This window comes from Ischnura elegans, chromosome X (assembly GCF_921293095.1).
Source record: "Ischnura elegans chromosome X, ioIscEleg1.1, whole genome shotgun sequence".
NCBI lineage: Eukaryota > Metazoa > Arthropoda > Insecta > Odonata > Coenagrionidae > Ischnura > Ischnura elegans.
In genome coordinates, this window is record NC_060259.1 from 3,656,536 (window position 1) to 3,679,463 (window position 22,928).

The window sequence follows — 22,928 nt, forward strand, 5'->3', positions numbered from 1 at the left end:
TGGTTCGCAGGTGTAGTGGATCTCGTGTATCTATTTTTTGCATACAACAAGCATATTTACGCAAATAGGGGATAACGATTAAATTTGGTCATCTAGACGTCATCGCCGTATTACATTGACCAAACATCAACCCCTGCTTAGTGTTTCAAGTTCAAATTCTTTATCTTGGGTGACTCACGTAATTATTAATAATAGTAATTTTAATAATTGGAATATTTTTTATAAGGAAATAACTTCCCGAAGTTTTCTCCCTCAGTTGCATGTTATCGAGAAACACATTTGCCAGAAATGCGAGACAAATAAACCAACATGATACTTTTCATATCGTGTTTTGATGTCATAACCGTTGCTTTTGAAAATATTTAGACACGAAATGAAGATATGTACATTATATTATGTTCTCGGTGAAATATTTATTCTTGCTTACTTAGCGTCAGCAACAACTTAAAAGGCAATGGTGTAACGTAGAACCTAACTGATAATGGGCAGTAGATTCTCTAGATTCATCTGATTGTCAATGCTTGGTTGCAAAAAATTAATGTATTATAATCAGAGCCAATATTTTATCGAGAGGTACTTACTTAAACCCATTAAATCCCAAGCATGTTAATAACTTAAAAATTCCCAATATTTTGATGAATTAGCAATAAAACAGACTCAAATAAGGCAAATTATTGATATCTATATTTTTATTGTTTTTAGTTTGCCGTTGGTGAAATGTTGCGTATACGCAACATTGGGAGTTCCCCGGGTCAAATGAGCTGTTTTGCCTTTTTTTTCGGAACTCTTTTATTTTTGCAAATAATTCTTTTTTATTAAAACCCAAATATATAATTATCCCAAAATATTGATTAAACTTTGTATTTTTCATGAAATTTAGAAGAGCAGTCAGTATGTAAATGAATATTGCACTTTTGGTAATCACTAATCTTCTGGCTGCTACAAATTTGACATCTTCGTTGTGAACTTTTTCGTCACGAACAATATTGTGGCCAACCTTATCTTTCCTTACTGCATTTCGCAAACTATTTTTTCTGTTATTTCCTATACTATGGCAGTTTTAGTGACTATAACCCTTAACACGTTCCATGCTCATGACGTAGCGTCCTCGTCATGGCAGCCACTACCCAGTGGCTGATGACGTAGACGCTACATCATGATTCCCTTTTGCATTATATTCCGCCCTGAGCGCCAGTCACCGCTGTTAGGGTATGGGAGAGGGTCAGTTACCACTCTTTGCCTGTTTGCCGTGCGGAAAGTTCCGAAAATTTTTTTTTTTTTTTTTTTTTCGATTTTTTTTTTCTGTGTTTTTGTATTTAACCTGGTTTTGCTCTGCAAGGACGTCTTTGGGGGTAGGTTTTTACAATCTATTTCATTATTACTTTCATTTTATAATGCAGGAAACAGTAATATATTCTTACAATTGTTCTTATACCTTAACAAAAAAACTTTTACTAATATTCAAAGCGAAATAAAAAAAAGTTCTTTTTGCAGTTGACAAGGATAGGTAAGATACTTTATTACAAGGTATTTTATATTTCTTTATGACTTTTCTCGCAATGATTAAATTGAGTTTATTTCATTGGTTTTTACAAGAGGGAATACAAATACTTTTCCTTTGTTGTTATTTTAATTTTTAACGTCACTTAACGCTATTGTGGTAAATTGATTAGCTGGTGCCTATTTTCGCACATAGTCCAGGTATGTGTGTTTTTATCCTTACGATAAATAATAAATGCTTCCGTTCTTATGCATTTAAATTTTCCGAGTGAATTTTATTTGCTATGATTTCATCATGGCAAAATTTGTTGTTATCCCTATGTTTATTTGCTGTTACGCTTGAAATAGTAACCATATTTGCATAAATTTTACAATAACTTCAGTGAAGTCCTGGTTCCACATTGCGATTTATTTTTACTATTTACATTGCATGCACAATAGCTAGACTTCCCCATCCTTATGTTCATTAGCATTTGAATTAGAGACTCATTACTTGATTTTTTCCATAATATTCGAAATACTTACAAGCATTTTATTTGGCATCCTCCCCAACAAAAAATGCCTAAGAGAACAATTTCCACTAACCCAGTCACATGCCGCCGAACTAGGAGAAACTGATCCGGCCCGAGGATATATACATCCGAGGATATAAAATGGGCAATGAGTGTCCTGAAGGAAATTAACTAGATGGAAATATTTAACCATGGAAGAATTTCCCCACTTCTCGGCCTTATTTTTCGTAAAAGAATAATCCAAATTTCCCGTATCTCCAATAATTGAAAATCTCAATCTTTATATGACTTGCATTGCTTCAGGAGAGAGAAGTCGCTTGATCAATTCATGTCAATTCTTCAAGCCCTTCAAATCAACGAGAACCTATCTACGTTCGCTGACACTAACCGACCGACTCCTCTGACCCACTGATTATTCAAAATTAGCCCCATATAGACGCATTCAAGGAAACAATGGCTAAAGTGGTGACCCGCTCACGTGACCTAAGTTTGGAAGAGTCTATGGTTCCATGGAGAGCTAGGCTGGGATATAGTGAATATATTAGGGGAAAGCGCTACAGGTGCGCAATAAAGTTGTATATGTTGACGGAAGCAAAGGGTTTGGTGCTCCAGGTCCTCCAACTCAGAAGTGTCTGGAAAAGGGCATTTAGAGAAGATGATAAACAAATGACAGAGGATCATTTTGACTGAGGCCAATCCTTTTACATGGATAACTTTTATAACAGTGTAGCCAGTTCTAGATTCCATCCAAATGGGAAACATAACTTGACGGGGACACTAAGGAGAGGCAGGAAAGTTATTTCTCTTGCGGTGCTCTGCTACGAATTCAAGAAAGGTGAGGTGGTGGAGGCCTTTCATGAGGATAAAATCTGTATCCTAAGGTGGAAGGATGAGAGGGAAGTGCGGATGATCAGCGCTGAATTCAGTGCAAAAAAATGAACAAATCTACGAAAAGACGAGGGTGCACGCCAAGAAAGCCTCAGGCGGTGGTTGAATACAGCAATTACAATTGTGGCCTCGATCATTGGGATCAAATGATGTCTGACTTTCCCATTGAAAGGAAATCCATCAAATGGTACTAAAAATTGGGAATCCACCAACTGAAATTACTGTTGCTGAACCATTATTTTTTATTCAAAGAAAATTTTTGGAAAATTCCTCTCATCGACTTTCTAATTCCAATTATAGAATCTCTTATGATAATATCTGTACCTTCGATCCCTTTGAGGAGATAGTCATCCTAGCCCACCTCAACCAAAACCAAGGGCTTATTAGGACATTTCCCCGATTATATGAAAAACACGAAAGACTAAAACAGAAGAGATGTAGGCAATGCTTCAAGAAGAATGTCCGCCAGGACACATCATGTTATAGCCCCACCTGCCTAGCTGATCCTCGATTGTGTCTTGACTGTTTCCAGAAGTATCACAAGAATTTGTGATGCAGAGAATTATTTACTCAGCGGGAAAAAATTATTTTTTTAATACATACCTTTTATATTTTCTATATTTCAATGTTTATTTAAAAAAATGATATTATTTTATGCATAGTATTTAGTAACTGAAAAATTATTCTAATTATGCTGGTCAATTTCTGATTTGTAAAACAATATGTTTCATTGCAACAATTCTTCTTTTATACAAATATTCCTTTTCATTTATAAACCAATGTATATCATCATAAAATCTTATCCAGAGGATATTATATCCATCGGTATGATTTTTCCATCTTAGGGAGCAACACTTTTGCTGGAAATATTTGTAATACTCGCAATATTTTCTTGAGAGCAATTAAACATTTAAAATCGTATTTAAATGTATCATTTCCAGATTAAAAAAATAATGTTAGCTGCGTTACTATTTCCATTAGTTTTTTCCAGAAAGTGATAAAGCCTGAATGGGTTTTCGCTACAGTACTAATAACGAGCAAAGAAATATGGGAAACATGTAGGTGTGTTGCGGGAAGGTATCAAAAGTTTGAAAGGGTACTTAGAAAATTTTAATTTCAAATTTTTAACAAATGAAGGGTTATTTTTGGAAATAAAGCGTGAAAACATGTACCAGACATCACAAATAATAATAAAAAAATACAAATTTTTTCCAAAAAGTCAGCCACAGGGCATTTTCTTCAAAAAACGGTCAGCACGGAATGTGTTATTGTCCAGTGACGTGCAATTCTTGTTACACTACCTGTGACGTGCGGTCTGTGAGACCGCAATTAATCAAAAATTCATAAAATGTTGCAGTGCCATTTTTATTGTTTTGTCTAATTTTTATTTAAATGATTAACTATTATAAAACTTATATTAAAATTTTAAAATTCCTAATACGAACAATTTGTCAGTAAAAATAGTGATTTGAAACAGGATCAAAAAAATGATGGCAAAAACAGTTGAGTTATAATTATAATTTTTATGTATCAATATTTCGCCAGACTTAAAAATAAGGCCTTAAATGCTAAAGTTGGAAGGCTAAAGAATAAGTAGCCATGAAATTTATCTCGCGTATTCCTTTTCTTGATGCAATCTGCTGGTGATCAAAATTGCAATTTTTCACAAAAGCACACACAGGCTTTTTTTTGCATTAAAAAAGCAAGAAAGAGGTTTTCCGTGTTTTTGTATGGCGGAAAAGTCTACATACTGTCCGAATCTTTTACCTTTCAACTTCTTCAGCCTCTTTCTACAATAGACGGAGAATTTGTCGCAATAATTTATCCTACCGGGAGCCTTGCATTTGATATTATCTTTCTCATATGGAGTCTAACGAGATCTGGACCATTGGTTTAATACAATTAAATGGTGTCATAGCTCTCCTAGCTTTCTCAGACTGCTGAAGCACAAAAGAGTTGACAAAGTAATTATTTAATATTCTGAAAAATAATGCCATCGGCAACCTCCCAAATATGTATCTACAGTACATTTAAGTCTCAAGTATCTACGTCACCTTTTATTGCGTTGTAAAATGCAATTACTACTGGTTTCCGTGACTCTATATCATCACCCACCCTATAGTGCATAAGTGAAACTAAGCAAACAGCCTTATATATTTTGGGGAGATTGGATGTTACGGTCTTGTTCGCCGAGAATCCGTAAAATGAAGAGCCCATTACGTGTCCTTTGGATGGCGCAAAATCATTAGCCTCTTTAAGTTTTTTTTTGATGGTACCCACATATTCAATTGCAAAATTCTCTCATCAAAAATCTGAGACTAATAATCAAGAGGCTCAATATCCCTACGAAGTGATGTAATGTAATCCTTCAAACCAGGTTTATGAGTTACGGTGTTATGGAAGGGTGTACGAAATTTCCTCTTTGGCTCGTTTGTTGACCACTCATAGCGATTTCACCTGTAATATAAATTGTTCTTGCCTGGGGATATCTTTTACTACATCACTCATGTCATCATCTGTACTCCCGTCTTCACTATCAGTTGTATTTTTCCGCATTTATCGACAGATTTTCGCACTATGTACTTCAGAAACTAAGGACTCGAGGGTTTTCTGGTTGCTTGAAAAATATAGGCCATAAAAATGCTTCGGACAAATGTAGACGTAACGTCACTTGCATTTCGAAGTTTTACTCTCGGTGTTTCATAGGCTTTTTTATTTCTTCTTGCGATAAAAATCGATGCTAAGATGCTCTGTCCTCAAATGCTGAATGATAAAAAAATTCTGATCAACTGCTGAAAGATACCCGTAAATAAATGTTGCACTCCAGCCGGGGGCGCGCGAAATTTTGGGGTTCAATTGGTTCCAATTTACAAAGTACAGTACATGTGTACTGCCTGCTACGGGTAGGAGAAATTCACCTCTATTTTATTCTAAATATTGAAAACATCTATAAAAATGTTAGCATTTAAAGAACAAAATGAGTGATATTTGCAATAAAAACTGGATTTCATATGTTTTGCATTCGCCTTCAGAAATTGCTTGAATGGTCATTTATTCTAACGCAATGAATTTAAGAAAAATAAAGAGATTAAATATCCACTTTGTACAACTATAGATGCTTCCTAACAAAAATTAATTATTTATATGCTTAATGAATCACTACGAATGGTTTTTAACAAATTTTTGAATCATTTCCATCCGCATTACTTACTTTGATTTTTCTAATCTAGTGACATGCGGTCTCACAGACCACTATTTGAAGTCAATCGCAAATTTACAGAAATTAATAAAATGAACTTTAAATTTTAAGAGTGGGATGTCCTTGTTATGCAAAAATATGAAGCTAACGAGAACTCTAGATATTTTGAAACATTAATTTTGAAAATATTCACATTGTTAGAAACGCAGCGGTCGATTTCTCAGAGCGCACGTCACCCGTTAAGGGATAAAGGTAGTGGCTCACATCGAAGCTTGTACGTGGTGGAAGTCACCATATTATCAATAACAGACACTTTGTAACTTCCACAAAGTATTTATAAAAATTTATACTATTTGACCGGTTTCGGCTGTTACTCCATTATAAAATACAGAAAATATAAAGCAACCGGTCAAATAATAGGAATTTTTATATCACGGAAGTAAAAAAGTGTCTGCTATTGATAATGAGTAATTGCTCCTTCACTTTTGCCAAAATATGGCATCATCTTCTCGTCAAAAGATAATTTATGAGAAATTGCATCAAACCATAGAAATATTTGGTTGAGCTCGCAAAGTATCTTAGAAAACTTATCCCCCTTGTCCAAACTTCCGTTACCAGCCAGGCGTATGAACATTTTAGGTTCAACAAAACGCTTCCAGGACATCATTTGATGCACAATAGGAACACCTTTATCAGTGTCCTTACTCCAGTAATATTTTTTAGCTAAGGTGTGATAACTACTAAACATCAGAACAGAAGAAATACCACACTATTGTATTATTTTCTGAGAATTTCACGCACCATGATCACTGGCGATAGTGAGCAACTTAGGCTGCAAATGTGGGTTCAGGTCATTTGGAGGGAACGATTGTTCAACAGACAACCACAGGTATAGTAAAAGTAGATCTGTGTGTTCAAGCTATCCCTTAGTGCCATTACCTGAGTCAATATACCAAGAAATATTTTTCTTGGAATCCCACTGCATTCATCGTCACTCAAAAAATTTCTTTCGAAATGACCTGCACCCTCATTTGGAGCCTTACCAGCTCATTATCGTCAGCGGCCAGGGGGCATGAATTTCTCAGAAAATACTGCGATAATGTGACCCCCTCCTACCTCTGCATTCTTTTTTCTCACTCGCTAACCCCCGCTGTGCCAGAGACCCATTAGTGCCGGGATATCCCCGCCCAGCCTAACTATGCTTTTTACCCTCCTACTACCTTCCCTTTGAATCCTAGTGAACGACACCACGTAAATACGAATTTACGATCTATTTCCTAATCCTCACATACTCACTTGCTTTTAGCATACTTGTCAACTGTGGTAAACAGATCGCTCTTACCTTAGGATGCCAGTATATCTTGGAATTGCAGGTGCTTACAGAAATCATTATATTTTCTGGACAACTCTATAGCAAAGTTTTTATGCATCTTTTATGTTTAGGTCACAGTAAATTCCCACTCGGTGAAAACTCACCACCTGCCAAACATCCTAGTAAAGACCCTTCAACACTTATGTAGATGTATATTTAGGACTAAAATTTTGTACAATAGGGAAGTACACTTGTGTTTCAAATGCACCAAACACATTTTTTAAATTAGAGTTCAGAATAATATAATGTCGTAAAACCACAGTTTAAATCCTAATAGTGAATACTTGATTCGAGATAACCGTCCGAAATATGGGAAAATTCGAAGGCCGCTAAAACGGGTGTCCATGTTGAATATTGGCCGTGATGTCACAAGGCAGTAGCAGAAGGCAGCTTCTACACCGTTTAGTTCTACCATTATTATTGCATAGAAAAATTACTGAATTTGAGGATATCCGTTTTTTGCTGTCATAAAATATCTTCAGAATATATATGTGGCTGCTTCTCTTTTGAGTACATGACTTCATCATTGCGTAATATATTAATATTCATTTACGTGTCAACTTCAAGTTTGGAAAGAGTTGTGTGAATAGCACATTGAATCGTTAATAAATAGATGATGGTATTTATTTTTCGCTGGGTATATTTTGGCACAATGCCGTTTATCATGCCAAAACTTTTTTTGTAAGAACCGAGTCAAACTAATAAACCTATTTCAGACGTTTGCTGCAAGACTTTTTCGTTGCGTATGTATTCACGCCGGCTGGAACGTTCGCCCTTCGCAACTAGAATCATGGGATGTTAGCCTTATTTCCGTGCTGGCTGGTTGTTGCAGTGGTTCGCTGTCCAGGATGGGTTCAAGAAAAGTTAATCTTGGTTGGGAGTAGGAAAATTCCAACGATTTATAAATGGTATACCAAACTTTGATGTATTTATGGTCACTGAATTTTTGAAAAAGGAGGACAGGTTCAACGCTCCATAGAAATGCGAGGCGTTAAGGCTAACAAGGGGAGACCACGTACCTTGCTCCGTCTTTTTCAATAGCGTATTTATAATGGCCTTCGGAATAGTGAACACATCCCTGAACTAGTAGTGGTTCCGTTGTACGGGCCTTAGTTAAGCTGTAATTAATTAATTTTCATGCGGTACTTTTTACAAGCCATATATAAAACCAAAATATCTGCTCATACCAGAAGGGTCAGGTGGGGTAGTGGTAGCGTATACGACTCCCATCCTGGGAGCCAAGGTTCAAGACTTCATCATGGCGGTATATTGTATTGTTTTCATTTTGATCATACGGCGTCGAGTTTATCATTAACCTTTTCACGCCGAGCTCCTTCACGGGAAGTTGCTTTTGGCTCAACAAAGGGTTTGAGAATTTCTTTTTCGTCCCGTACGGGGTTTTTTCACGGCTTGGGACTGTCCAGGTAGTCGCTCCCTCCCCTTAATGATCTTTCCTAGCGGGGTCCCGGACCCTTTCCTTGGCAACTGGGCAAATATTATCCTCGACCCTTTTCCCTGAAGGCAGCCCATCCCGGCGTACTATTGCGGTCAGTTTATTGTTAACAGTGCAATTTTAATTATTTTTAATTGTTACTGTTACATTAAATGTCAGTTAATCAATGTATTCCTTTCATTTTGCAATACCTATTGAACTTTTAAACGAAGTTCTACGGTTATTTTTAGGGTTTTCAGCAAAACGGCACTATATCATAGACCAACAAATACTTTAAAGGGAATGAAATCTTTCAATGTTTCTAGCCTACTTCTAGGTATTTACGATTTATGATATTAACATATTTTAGATCCATGATGCCAAAATCCACACTCCTCATTTGCGTCTGCTCTCCAGTTCTCTGAAAACATGAGAATGATACATTTAGAATTTTTTTAGAAGAATATTTTCCCGAAAAATTCTCATGAAACTACTTGAATCTTACAAATTTGTTGTTTGAAATGGCTATATATTATTTTTTTTAAGCAAATTTTTCAAAGCTTTTCCGAGAAGAGTGAGGTTATCATCTTCCACGTACATATTTCAGTAGGAGAATACTTACACCAATATACTCTTGGGTGTTCCAGTTGGAGGATAATAAGTTTTTCCAAGACAACATTAACGCTCTAATGTGTCCCGAAATAAGCCCGTGAGGGGCACAGGGCAGACCACCTGGATCCTGACCAGAGAACCAAGATATGAGAGTAATTACCTGGGTAGAGCAGTTCTCTTTCGTTCATGGTATGGGCTGCATCGCACAGCAGGGTTCTACAGAAACCATCCCTGGTATAGGTAGCGGAATGCGTACAGATAGTTAACGGCTAAATTTGAATACACACCAAGAAAATTTTGAAAATAAAATGAGCTATTCCGAGAAGAGTAAGGTTATCATCTTCCACGTAAATATTTCAGTAGGAGAATACTTACACCAATATACTCTTAGGTGTGCCAGTTGGAGGATAATAAGTTTTTCCAAGAAAACATTAATGCGCTAATGTGTCCCGAAATAAGCCCGTGAGGTGCACAGGGCAGACCACCTTAATGAAACCTGACCAGAGAACAAGATATGAGAGTAATTACCTGGGTAGAGCAGTTCTTATTCCTGCAATGGTATGGAATGCTTCTCACAACATGTGCCTACGTAAAACATTCCCTATTGGTACATTAAATTTACGAATTTTTAGGATATGCATTAATCAGTATTTATAGAAAAATTCGTTTATAATACCTTAGTATTCAAAGGTTGGTAAGAGTTAATTAAAAATAGTCGCTGTAATTTTGGCTCACGAGAAAGAACTGAGAGAATCATATTTTATTACATTACGAGGGCTTTTTTTCATAGAAGTAAAATCGGATATTCTATCGAATTTCACCATAAATGTACACTTAGAATGTAGCTAACAGAGTAACGTATATTTTTAGATGTAAATCATTACAATATCGCTCCTATAAACTTGCTAGTAAGTTATAAAAATAACAATTAAACATCTAACCTTAGCGTCTCCAAAAATTGTTCTAGGTGATGATCAACTCCGTATATATGAACGCTAGAATTCCGTTTAAAATTCGGAACCAATCAGCAGGACATACAGAATGTAATTCCTAGCATTGATTATCAATAAATGCAACATGAACGTTTTTAGTTATTTTAACTTATAAACAAATAAGTGACCATGAGCACCTTCCTTGAGTGGGACACTGAGAGCCGGAATGGGCCGAGGTAATCCCCACACAGACAATAGGAAAGGGTCGGACCTCTCGCGCCGAGGGACCCTAACGGCGGTCGGGACCCACTTGGCATTCTTGACCGCGAAACCGTGAAAATACGGCCTTTAGCTTCGAAAAATTCAAGCTGTGAAAATCCGGCCTTCCTTCTTTAGCATCAGAAAATTCAGGCCGTGAAATCACGCCCTGCGTAGGGAAGAGGTTAATTTTAATTGCAGCAATCATAGACATGAGACAATTTTTTTATCATCATAACGGCGTTCAGGTATTAAAGCAGTGTCATTTCAAAGGTAGAGATACGACGACTACAAGGGTTGCTGTTCGCTAAAATGTTAATTTTTTCTTTGCTTATACTGACCAACTTCCACATTAAAAATGAAAACCACTCTTGCAGGAGAACATACCATTAAAGGCTCGCGACGAGAAAAAATATGCGTACAGACATAATTAATAAGAACACAAAACGAATATAAAATGCCATATCTCTCGAACACTTGTAATTCACATTACTCCAAATGGAGTTAACTTACACAGTACCTATGTGCTAAAAGAACCATTCCGAAATATAATTTCAATTAACAAATAGGATGAAATAAGAGTTGGACCCTGGACCGGGCACGCCTGCATATAAAATACGTCAATCTTTGAAAACCAAGGATTTCAACATTGTACGTACATTCTGGGCTAGAATGGTCTTGTGTATTCCTACAATGTACTTTGACTGCCTATATTGTGAGTTTTCAAAGTTCGAGGTATTGTAGCTAATTTTTTAGAACAGCAAGAGGAACCCATCACCAGTGGAGTATAAATTACGCCGTGCGACCTGCCGTGTACCTTTATATCGGTATCACCTATAAATGTACTAATTTCAACAAATAAAGATTAACTTTAACTGTTCCATGCATAAATCCAAAGAAATGTGAAGTGATCAATTGGCCAGAAACTAAAGAGGTATTTGATCGAATTCATGCAGATTTCCTGGGTCCAATTAAAGGTAAGCAGTATCTCATTTTAACAGACAGCTTTTCAAAATGGCCTGAGGTATATGAAATGGCAAAGCTAGATTCAGATCGACTATTGAAAAGTTGAGAGACATATTTGCCAGGTTAGGAATTCCAGAATTGCTAGTGAGTGACAATGGAAGGCAGTTTGTATCGCAAGAATTTGTAAACCTTTGTGCTGTGAATAAAATTAAACATGTAACTTCAGCTCCATTTCATCCAGCAACCAATGGTGCTGCTGAAAATGCACTTCTTGCAATGCAAATGACTTTCAAATATTCTTTATATAAAATGTTAAGTGATGACCCAGAGTCCTTTATCTCTGTAATTTCTTGCGATCTGTTAGAAATGAAGTTAACATGGAGTGCTCAGTCTCAAATTCCTGTAGTAACTGTCGTTCGATAAATAAGTAGTTCATTTCGGTGAAAATATTGATATATATATGATAGAAAAAGTCTTCCAAGGCAGGGACGTTATATAACCTTCCACCGTTTTCGACTGCAGAAACTAAATGCAATACGTTATTTCACTTAACTGCCGCTTAACGTACAGGAACAATAAACATAAACCAATGGAAACATTTGAGGCATTAAATAACCGCGATACAGTTTTATAAGTTAATTTTTGAATTTTCAGTGGAAAATACCAAAATAATAATAATAATAATAATAAATTCGTTTATTTCGTGGGCCTGTGGCCCATGAGAAAACCATTGCACAACTTTCACAAGTTCAGCATGACATTAAATTCCCAAAAGAAAAGAAAAAAAAATGAAAAGAAACACATAAGATTCACTCGTTGTGGACAGCCGCCAACTTACAGACAATTGGGCAAAAACAATACCAACGAAAGGAGAAACATCATGCTGCGATATAACAGACTAACCACTACAAGAAATTAAGGTGACAATTTATTATGACAATAAAGTCACACAAAAAATATTTTCAAATAAGATAAATGACAGATTGGTATAACACTCAAATTTAACACAATTTTAAACTCAATAATATGTTTGATCCAAGAATATGTTTGAGAAGATAATTGTACAGCTTACACAAGTTCAGGGTGACATCACATTCATAAAGAAAAACAAAAAATTAAAAGAAATACAAAACATTCACTCGTTGTAAACCGCCATCAGCACACAGACAATTCGGCAAAACAACACCAACGCAAGGGAAAACATCATACTGCGGAGTAACTGACCAACCATCACAAGAAATCAAGGCGACAATTTATTATAACAATAGTGTCAGACAAACAGTATTAAAAAAAAAAAAAAAGTAAATAACAAATTAGTATGACACTCTAATTTAACACAATTTTACACTCAATTTTCTGCAACCATATGTTTGAGCCATTCGATTTAACACCGTTTTAATTTTACTTCAATCAGTTTTAAACAGACAGCATTTTAGGGTTATTTATTAAGATATCGTACACCTGGGTTTTGAAGGCATGTATGGATTTAATATTTCTAATTTTGGATGGTAGGGAGTTCCATACTCTAGAGGCGATTATTGTGAAGGATTTAGTTACGTGAAGTGTGCTATATTGAGGGATGTGAAGATCTACGGAGTGATTCCTAGTGGGTACTGCATGTAGATCTTTTTTCCAGGTAAATCTAGCAGATAGGTAAACGGGATTTCGAGTGGATAAAATTTTATAGGCAAGCAGGATCACATGGTATAAACGACGCTGTTTTAGTTTCAACCAACGTAATCGAACGTAAGTATCAGATATCCTATCCCATTTTTTTAGGTCATAAATGTAGCACATTGAAGAGTTCATTGTTACTTGCAATTTGTTGTTACTTTCTTCGCAGAGATTAGTAAACAGAGAGGAGCAGTAGTCAAGGTGAGGAAAAATTAGTGACTGAACCAAGGTGGTTCGAATTTTGGGCGGAACTATGTTCTTGGTTCTATATAATTGATGTAGTATGCTCAGACATTTCTGTTTTGTGACATGGACTTGTTTTTTCCACTTGAGTTCCTTATCAAATATTATACCAAGGTTTTTTACCGTTTCTTCGTACGGTATTACACGATTTTCTAATTGAATTTTTCCAAGAGCGGACTCATCAATTTGAGTAATAAGATGTCTAGGACCAAATATAATAGCTTTAGTTTTTTTTTCATTGAGTTGCAGTTGGTTTTTCCTCATCCAGGAAGCTATTCTTTGGATATCATTATTGATTAATGTTATGGTGGAAGATAGATCTGATACTGCCGTATGACAATAAATCTGGAAGTATAAATAATGGAATGATTACATAAATGCACTAATTAAGTACATAGAAAAATGGCTTCGTCAGTCATGCATTGGCATAATGATTGACAAAACGATGCTTTGCATGATCTTTAATCAGTGCGGCGCTTATAAATTGTTTGAATAGTTAGTCGTTATTTGAATAAGGAAATTTAGTGATGCAAAAAACATCGCCTTTCGTCTGGATTTATGCTTACGTTTATCGGATATAATATATCTGTCGCCGTAGCACTCCTGTTCCAGTATAACTGTTCACAACAGGAATATTGGCTATTATTTGCTCCACCTCCGGTAAAGCGAAAATTCGCTATAGCGAGTATTTATTGGAGCACCTTTGGGTCTCGTTTTATCTAGGTTGCACTGTATATTGCTAGGTATCTCAGGTAACTTGCTTATTGGCAACTGTTTTGTTTGTGGTTGCTATTGACGGATTGTTATGCCAAGGAGGCTGATTTGTGTGTCATAATTAATATTCATACACAGTTGGAATTAATAATTAATAAGGAGTTGTCTCCATTACAGAAACTCAGATTTCCTGATTTACAACACAATGTAATATTTGGTTTTAAAGAAAGGCTGAGGTATTCCTGTAGGTTATGCTGTCTTCATTTACCAAAGTTCTTAATAAATTTTGCCACCTTTGAAATGATTTTAATGTTTACATTAAAGACAGGTATTCCAGAAAGTTATCTATCATCCAATGACTAGAATTTTGTTATTAGTTGTCTATAATTTCCATGTTTACATTAAAGACAGAGGTACCCTGATAAAAATAAACTCCCCCATTGTGGGGAGGTCTACCCTCTAATGAGAATAAGGGAAGGGTCGGACTATCCTTCCTATACCCTTCAGCAAGGGTAGTATTTTAGAACATTAGCGGATAGGCATTATCCTTCCTGGAGTGTAGGAGAAAGGTAGAGGAAGGGTTGGGCCAGTCTCAATGAAGGGTAGAGGAAGGATAGGCCTACCCTTTCTATACCCTTCAGCAAGGGGAGACAGAACATATTTTAGAACATTGGTGGGTAGGTATTATCCTTCCTGGAGAGAAGAGGAAGGGTAGGACTAATATAAAAACTAAAAATCCATGTATTAATATGAAAATTTAAAAAATCGCTAAGCAACTGAATTAAATGAATGGGGATGAGTTGTAACAGTGATTTCTAAAATTATAAGACAGAAAAAAGTTAGCCTTCATGTGGTATTAAAACCCAGGACTCATATATTGGGGAATGGTGAAGTAGGGCCTTAACACCTTGGCTTTCGAGGTACTTGTGTGCTGGAGTTTCTCAACGGGACTTACAGTACAAAATCTTTAGATGAGAATGTCTTTTGCACCTGGGCCTATGTGGAAGAAATCAGTGACTTTTTTGTACCATACCTATTTATTTTCAGAAAATAATATCGGCATTCAAATACCGAACATCACTCTCACGATGTCACATTGTCAGCCACACAAATAGGTTACATGCTAAAAATGTGAATGAAAGCTCTTCTGAATGAGCTTTTTTCACACACTTATAGAAACTGTTGTGTACATATTATTGCTCTCCTTTGGAGACTTTTAAAGATAAGTTGTGCAGCCCATCTATCTTTGCTTTCAAAGACTGCTTATGTTCTTGTACAGAACTCAATACTCTTTAGCTTGTGAACGTAGCTGAGGAGACATTTTCAGGATATATTTTCCTCAGCAATAAATACCAAGTCCCAAGGAAAGGTAGACGAAGGATAGCCCTACACTTCCCTTACCCTTAATGGCATGTAGAGGAAGGGTAGATGGATGGTAAGGGAAGGAGTTCCAAGGAAGGGTAGACGAAGGATAGCCCTACACTTCCCTTACCCTTAATGCAGTGTAGACGGATGGTAAGCGAAGGAGTTTTCAGGAGGTGTAGACGAAGGTTTGTTCTTTACTTCCCTTACCCTCCTCGGAGGGAAGGGCGTGGTTTTTACAAGGGTAACTACCCACCATATGATGGCTACTACCATTCCTTTACCTTTCCTTTACCCATCATGGGGGAGTTTATTTTTATCAGGGTATGCCTGAAAGTTATCTCTACTCCAATAATTATAATTTTACATAAATTGTCCATTCTTAGGATAGTTTTTCACATTTATATTAATGGCTAAGGTATTCCAGAAAGTTTTCTATCAACCAAAAACTAGAATTTTAATATTAATTGTCCATGGTTTGTCATGTTTACACTAGAGACCGAGGTATGCCTGAAAATTATCCCTACTCCAATAACAATTATTTTACATAAATTGTCCATTCTTAGGATAGTTTTGCACATTTATATTAAAGACTTAGGTATTACAGAAAGTTATCTATCGACCAAAAGCTAGAATTTTGATGTTAATTGTCCATAAGTTGTCATGTTTACATTAGAGACTGCGGTATGCCTGAAAGTTATCCCTACTCCGATAATTATAATTTTTCATAAATTGTCCTTTCTTAGGATAGTTTTGCACATTTACATTAAAGACTGTAATATATCTGAAGCTTATATTTTGTCCGATAACTAGAATTTTGATATTAATTGTGCATAGTTTGTCGTGTTTACATTACAGACAGAGGTATGCCCGATGGTTATCCTGTCTTAAACGCCAAAGTTCTTAATAGATTTTGCAATCTATGAATTGATTTTCATGTTCACATTAGAGACTGAAGTATGCCTGAAGGTTATCCGTACTCTAACAATTATAATTTTACTTAAATTGTCCATTATTAGGATTGTATTACAGGTATGCATTGAAGACTGCGGTATTCCTTGAAGGTTATCCTTCCTATGTCTCGGCTTTTAATGAGTACGATAATTCTATATTTTCTTTTATAAAATTAAAAACATGTACGTCCCACGGTTTTTAATCATTCCTTTCTATCTTTTACGGCTTCATACTTGTACAGCATTTCATTTTGAATATGTTTGGCGCCAGCCGCCATTTTCTGTGACGTAGGTATGCCTGTGAGGTTACCTCTCCCTCCATTCGGAACGACTCGTTGAGGGAAGGTAGGACAGCAGCTAGATACAACAAAATCGCTTAGCTTGATTGCAGCTGTTGCCAATCAGTCAGGAAAGGCAGGGAAAGAAGTGCACATAACAAAACATAATCTGATTCAAAGAAACTTGAAAAATTATTTCCCATTTATCGATCCTGAAACATCTATAATGAGACGCTTTTTAACCTGAAGAATTAGATATTAGATTTGGCCAATGTAGAAATGATTTTTTTTTGCATTTTAGCTCAGTCAGTGGAGAGCCGAATATCTGACGATCCATCCGCTAATAAGGAGAACCCCCTCTCCTCCTATCCTTTCTGTTTCTTCCTTCAGTTCCCCCAGCTGCAAGTGCTTTCAAATAACCATACGTATCTATGGATGTCTTTAAACGAATCGAATCGCGCTGTTGACGACTGCCGTGGTCACCACGGCGCCCATTTGTATCCGGCCCTCTCCTCCTATCCTTTCTGTTACTTCCTTCACTTCCCCCAGCTGCAAGTGCTTTGCGCTTTCAAATAACCATACGTATCTATGGATGTCTTTAAACGAATCGAATCGCGCTGTTGACGGCTGCCGTGGTCACCACGGCGCCCATTTGTATCCGGCCCGGCGGTGTGCGGTCTACGGTGTGAAATACAGGCAGTGCTACATTGAGGCCACTTTCTGACGAAACGACTTTTCGCCGGCTGCCGTTCACGTCACGACGCCGTGAAATTCAGCCCGCTTTCAGACGAGACTACTCTCTGCCACGCTGTGGGCCGTGACGTGAATGGCGGCCCGGTCCCAGCCAGCGGCCGTGTTTAAGTCAACGAAATTGTTACATTAGACCCACACTCAAGGTTTTCCTGCAACAAGTTATCCAATAACGCAGTCCAATGCGTCGCATGCCGGGTGCGTGAGCTTGTATTTCCGCTCTTCCGCGGCCGCGTTAAATTTCTTTCCGCACATTTTTAATTCATAATATCTAAATCTTCAGGTGAGAAAGCGCCCCATTCTAAATATTTCAGGATTTATACATGGGAATCGAAGAGAGAGGCTGTGATAAATTTAATGACAAATTCTGGCGGAGAAATCACTACAGTGCGCGATATTACGCGGATGCGTTACGCACGAGACTAAACGAGCCAATTGACCTTGGAATCGTAATGAGATAGAGCAAATGAACGTCGGCAGCGTTAAACAATGAAGGCTTAGGCTTTAATAGATTATGACTCATTAGATTTGATTTTTTCGCTAATTCACCTAAAATCGCAAAAAAAGCGAAGTTTCGTTTTAATTTACTGATTTCGCGTTATAACGCGTCTCGCGAAATTCACGGACCTCTACCCATTTTAACCAGAATATTTTTCAAATCTTTCCCTGTATATGCTATGTCATCAGAAATCTTGGCTTGCTAATTTTTTCTCCATGGATATTCACTCCTGAGCCCTTTTCTTTGATTTTATGAATGGCTTTTTCAATGTAAATGTTGAAAATTATGGGTGACAAAGCACATCCTTGTCTCACTCCTTTCCTAATTCTTTGTTTCTTTACAGCTGGGCCCTTATTTTATCACCGCTACTTGATTTTTGTATAAACTTTGGAGTTCTTTCCAATGACAGGAGAATCATTCAATTTATTTCATGATTCCAAGCATTGTGTTCCAATCCACGTTGTTAAATGCCGTCTCCAAGTCCATTAATACAACGAATATTGGTGTGTTCTTTTCTTTTCTCTATGAGGGGCAGGATTGAAGAATGGAAAAAGGAATGGAATAGCATTTTGTCATTATCATGACCTAGCTGGTGAAATCTGGCATTTCATGCTCCTTTAGAAAGTTATACTTCTTATGGGAAGAGCTTTTCCTATTTCTAGAATAATTAATGTTATAGTGTGTGCGGTTGCCATTGCTATTCAGCTTATCTGTTGATAATTTTTTGTTACTTATAGCTTTTACCTACTCTCGTCATAGAGACTTGCTAGAAATAGATAAAGGAAGCCCATACTCTTTTTCAAGATTTCTTCCGATTTCCTGGTTAAATTATGCATTCAAAATGTTGGAGTTATCTCAATCTTCTGTTCCTGTCAAAGTGAAAGGTTTTAATACCCAGTCAATATCAATATTTGAAATAGTGACTCGTCATAGTTTCTGTATTTCATTTTCATCCTCAAACTCCTTTTTTATTGATTTTAGGTGATTGGCCATAGACTTCCATACGACACATTGCAAGAAGTGCGGCAGAGGTTGGAGGAGGTGTCTCCTAATCTCACTCGGTATGGGACAGTCGAAGATGCCAACTACTTCAATGAAGCTAGTGAACTTTTCAAGGTAAGGGTCTAAACTCAGTGGTGCAATTCTAATGCATTGGATTTCAAGTTTGTGGGTGCTATAAAAGGAAACTCCTTGCCACCATTGAAATGTTTATTCTATAGAGAAAGAAACAATGGGGATAGTAGTGCCCTGAAGGGTTCACTCCAAGTAGAATCTCTAAGTGGAATTGCTCTTTCCATTTTGTAGTCCTCATCATTGAATCACCAATACCATCATTTTGTTTGACCATCCTAAGTTTGCACTTGCTCATTAAATAGCCAATCAGTGAAAGAATCCTTTTGTGCTGGTTGGATAAGGTGGGTTGAGGTGTCAGGTGACACAAATATGGATGCTTTTGTTTATACCATGTTATAGTATCAGCATTACAGTTTACCTTACTTTCTGGAGAAAACTCTTATTTCATTCTGTCATTGCATATCATTGATCAATGATTAATGTTAGAAGTTGCATTAATTTTCTCTTCCCCAGGTTTTTTTATAGCATTACAATAACTGATAATGAAAACACATTGCGATAGTACTCATTAAACTTCAGTACAATAACATACATTTGTAATTACCAAAGTAACTTGGATGATCTTAAAATTGTAGATTGATTTAGTCATATTTGAGGGGATGTCAATACCTTTGGTAGGAAATAACCTCTTGTCAAATATGCAGTCGTCGTCAGCTTTGTCGTGATTCATATTTTTGGGTCATTTGTTTCCTCTTCAAACAAATCAGAACAAAAACATAAGGTTGAGCAGCTGAGTTTCAAATGTGTTTTTGTGTGACTTAAAAATGTTTTTTCAAGGCTAGTATTAATGCAATAAAAATTATGACAAATTAATCAATTTAAAATTCTGCCAACTCAACACTGGGATAGGGGTTACTAGTCATCTGCTGCGACCTAAGACTCTGTTGAAGCTGAAATTGGTTTGTTGGTTTAAATGGCGAAGTTCCAACTTCTGGCTGTCAATGTATAGAATTCTACACAAATATAATGTGCAGGGTGTTACTTAGCCCAGTGCACCTCAAGCTCCTTAACAAAGTTTCTGCAGTGTTGCATTCATATTTTCTTAGAATAAAATCAACTGATTTGGGCGTTACTTGGTGGAACGATGAAATATTCATGGTGAAAACAAAAACACAGTACTATTCCACAAACTTTATTTTAGCTGTCAACTAGTTTCGACGTTTACACCGTCATTATCAAGACTAACTGAGCAATAGCGTACAACGTCCAGCCTTATTTATTCAACAATAGTTTGAGGGAAGGAGGAGGGGGTCAACTAAATGAGGAGGAGCATTGTTGGTTGGATTGGATTGGCTGGTTGTTGGTTGTTTTTTGACCCTCCAATCCAACCAACAATGCCCAACCAACAATGCTCCTCCTCATTTAGTTCCCCCCGTCCTCCTTCCCTCACACTATTGTTGAATAAATAAGGCTGGATGTTGTACGCTATTACTCAGTTAGTCTTGATAATGACGGTGTGAACGTCGAAACTAGTTGACAGCTAAAATAAAGTTTGTGGAATAGTACTGTGTTTTTGTTTTCACCATGAAAATTTTCATAGAATATAATGGTTTATGTTTGGGTCGATTGATGAGTTGGCTAGCATTATGTGCTTAGGGAAGGGGAGAGGGGAAATTACGGTAGTTAATGGGGCCTCTCTCCCTCCCTCGTGCAATGACTCAAGTTGAAACGGCTACTACTAGGAGGCAATAACAAAGGTACACTGGACTATATGGAACAAATGGAGTGGTTAGAGTAGGGGTAAGCTGACAGGGGGAATTTGTTTGCACCGTGACAATGCCCACCCTCATGTCGCCTGCACCACAATGGATCTCATTGCCAAATCCAGTAGGGAAATTGTTGATCATCTTCCATGCAGCCGACCTGATTTGGCTCCCAGTGACTTGTGTTTGTTCCCTTACTTGAAGTAGCCCTCGAGTAATATTCTCAAGTGACCAAAAGCTAAAGGCAGCTGTCGATTCATTCGTACACGAGGTGGCTCAAGACAGGTGTAATAAAGCTTCCGCAGCATCTCCAAAAATTCACCAATTCTGACATTAACTATATTGCAAAATAGCTGAAAGTCCAAGCTTTAAGAATCTATAAATGGTTTGAAATAAAATGATGTTCATGATGAGAAAAAATCATAGGAGACATTAATTCACGGACAACCCTCTTATACAGGTAATCATCCTATTAATGAAATTGTATTGTTTTTTTTCCAGATGGTCGAAGGAAACCTTAGTTCATCACCTGTTGATGTAAAATATAAGGGCTTGGAAGATTTCTTTATGACTGACACCATCAGTAGAGCTTCTCCAACCATGGCCAAATGTGTACAAGCTGTTAAGAAGCAGAAGGAGTCTCCATTCTAATTTCAATTCAGCCTTCCCAGCTGAATTCTGTACAGTGTAGAAATAAAGAATGAAGTATAAATAAATCAACTAATATTATTGGTTCAAATTGAAAGTATTTTTTATTTTACAGTACATTTTATCACTTTTATTTTTGTTGAAAGTAATGTTATCAAATTTTGTTGGTCTTGATGCTGCATACACTTAAAATTCCCCTCACCATTACCTCGGGTTACAGTTACTATGAGTATTCAGGTGAGGAGAAAAATAATTATCTGGACGAGAAATAAAGATTTTTAAGTCTAAATGTTGTATTTTTACTCAAACGGTTATCCATCTTTATTATAAAATAATGATTTTTTATTCTTGGTGAATTATTATGTTTTCCTGGACACTGAAATATTCTGGTATTTCCTGTAAAACCATACTTGTGTGTATTTTCTTTAGTCTTAGTTTCCCCCCCCCCCCCAAACACTTTGTTCTTGGCAGCTACCCCTTTATGCACCCAGATTTGCTCTTTTACTTTGAACAAGTAAAAACGTTGCCATTCTATAAATAGGGTTTTTCCAAAATTGCTGTTTAAGTGATTGGCTTGCTTAATTCGAGCAGAGTGTTCATCATCAGTGAGAGTACCTAATTGGTAGATTTCTGAAGTTAAATTAAACTTGGTTAAAACAGCCAACAACACTTCCTGCCTCTGTGTTAAAATGTCTCCCAAATATCTTCAAGTTGGTAAATAATTTAACCAACAATCCTAATTGATTTAAGTTTAACGGGACTAGCCATGGTGATAATTTGTTGAGTCACCTGCAATGCACACACGGTTCAAATGCAGATTCCCCTATTTCCAGTCAAGCAACCAAGGTATCATTCTCTTCTGAGGAAACTTGAGGACTATTCTGAACAACGTGGTATGGACTGCTGAGCATATGATGCCGCAAGCAGTCCGAATCGTTCGCACAGCTGGGGAGCCAAGCCCGAACTTCGAACACATTGAGATGTTTGCTCTTGACTAATTGAAGTATACCAGTAATTATGCCTCAGTAGCTTCACTGGCTAAAGTGCTTGACCAGGAATCGTGAGATCCTAGTTCGAATTCCGGGAAATGTGAATAATTTTTTCTCTTTGGATTTTTCACACCATCCTCTTAGTTTAAAATCATTTTCTAGGAATTCCGGACAACCTAATACCACTTCTCAGTAATTTTGAAAGCTGTATCCACTGGACTTCAAGTGAATGGTATGGTTTTCTCAGATTAATGCCTAAAAACAGCTAAATTCTACACAAACCTTTATCCATAGTAAGTATCGCATACCA

General features: G+C 36.8%; 1 protein-coding gene across 2 annotated transcripts in view; it reads left to right on the top strand.

Annotated features, from left to right (window-relative positions):
- Positions 1 to 21,726, top strand: part of LOC124171324 (NADH-ubiquinone oxidoreductase 75 kDa subunit, mitochondrial) — a 151,010-nt gene extending 129,284 nt beyond the window's left edge. For both annotated transcript variants that reach the window (XM_046550471.1, XM_046550472.1), the window contains exons 13-14: positions 19,126 to 19,260; positions 21,483 to 21,726. In XM_046550471.1, coding sequence (XP_046406427.1) covers positions 19,126 to 19,260; positions 21,483 to 21,632 — 285 coding nt within the window. In that variant the 3' untranslated portion in view covers positions 21,633 to 21,726. The remainder of the gene's footprint in view (positions 1 to 19,125; positions 19,261 to 21,482) is intronic.
- Positions 21,727 to 22,928: the final 1,202 nt, after the last annotated feature.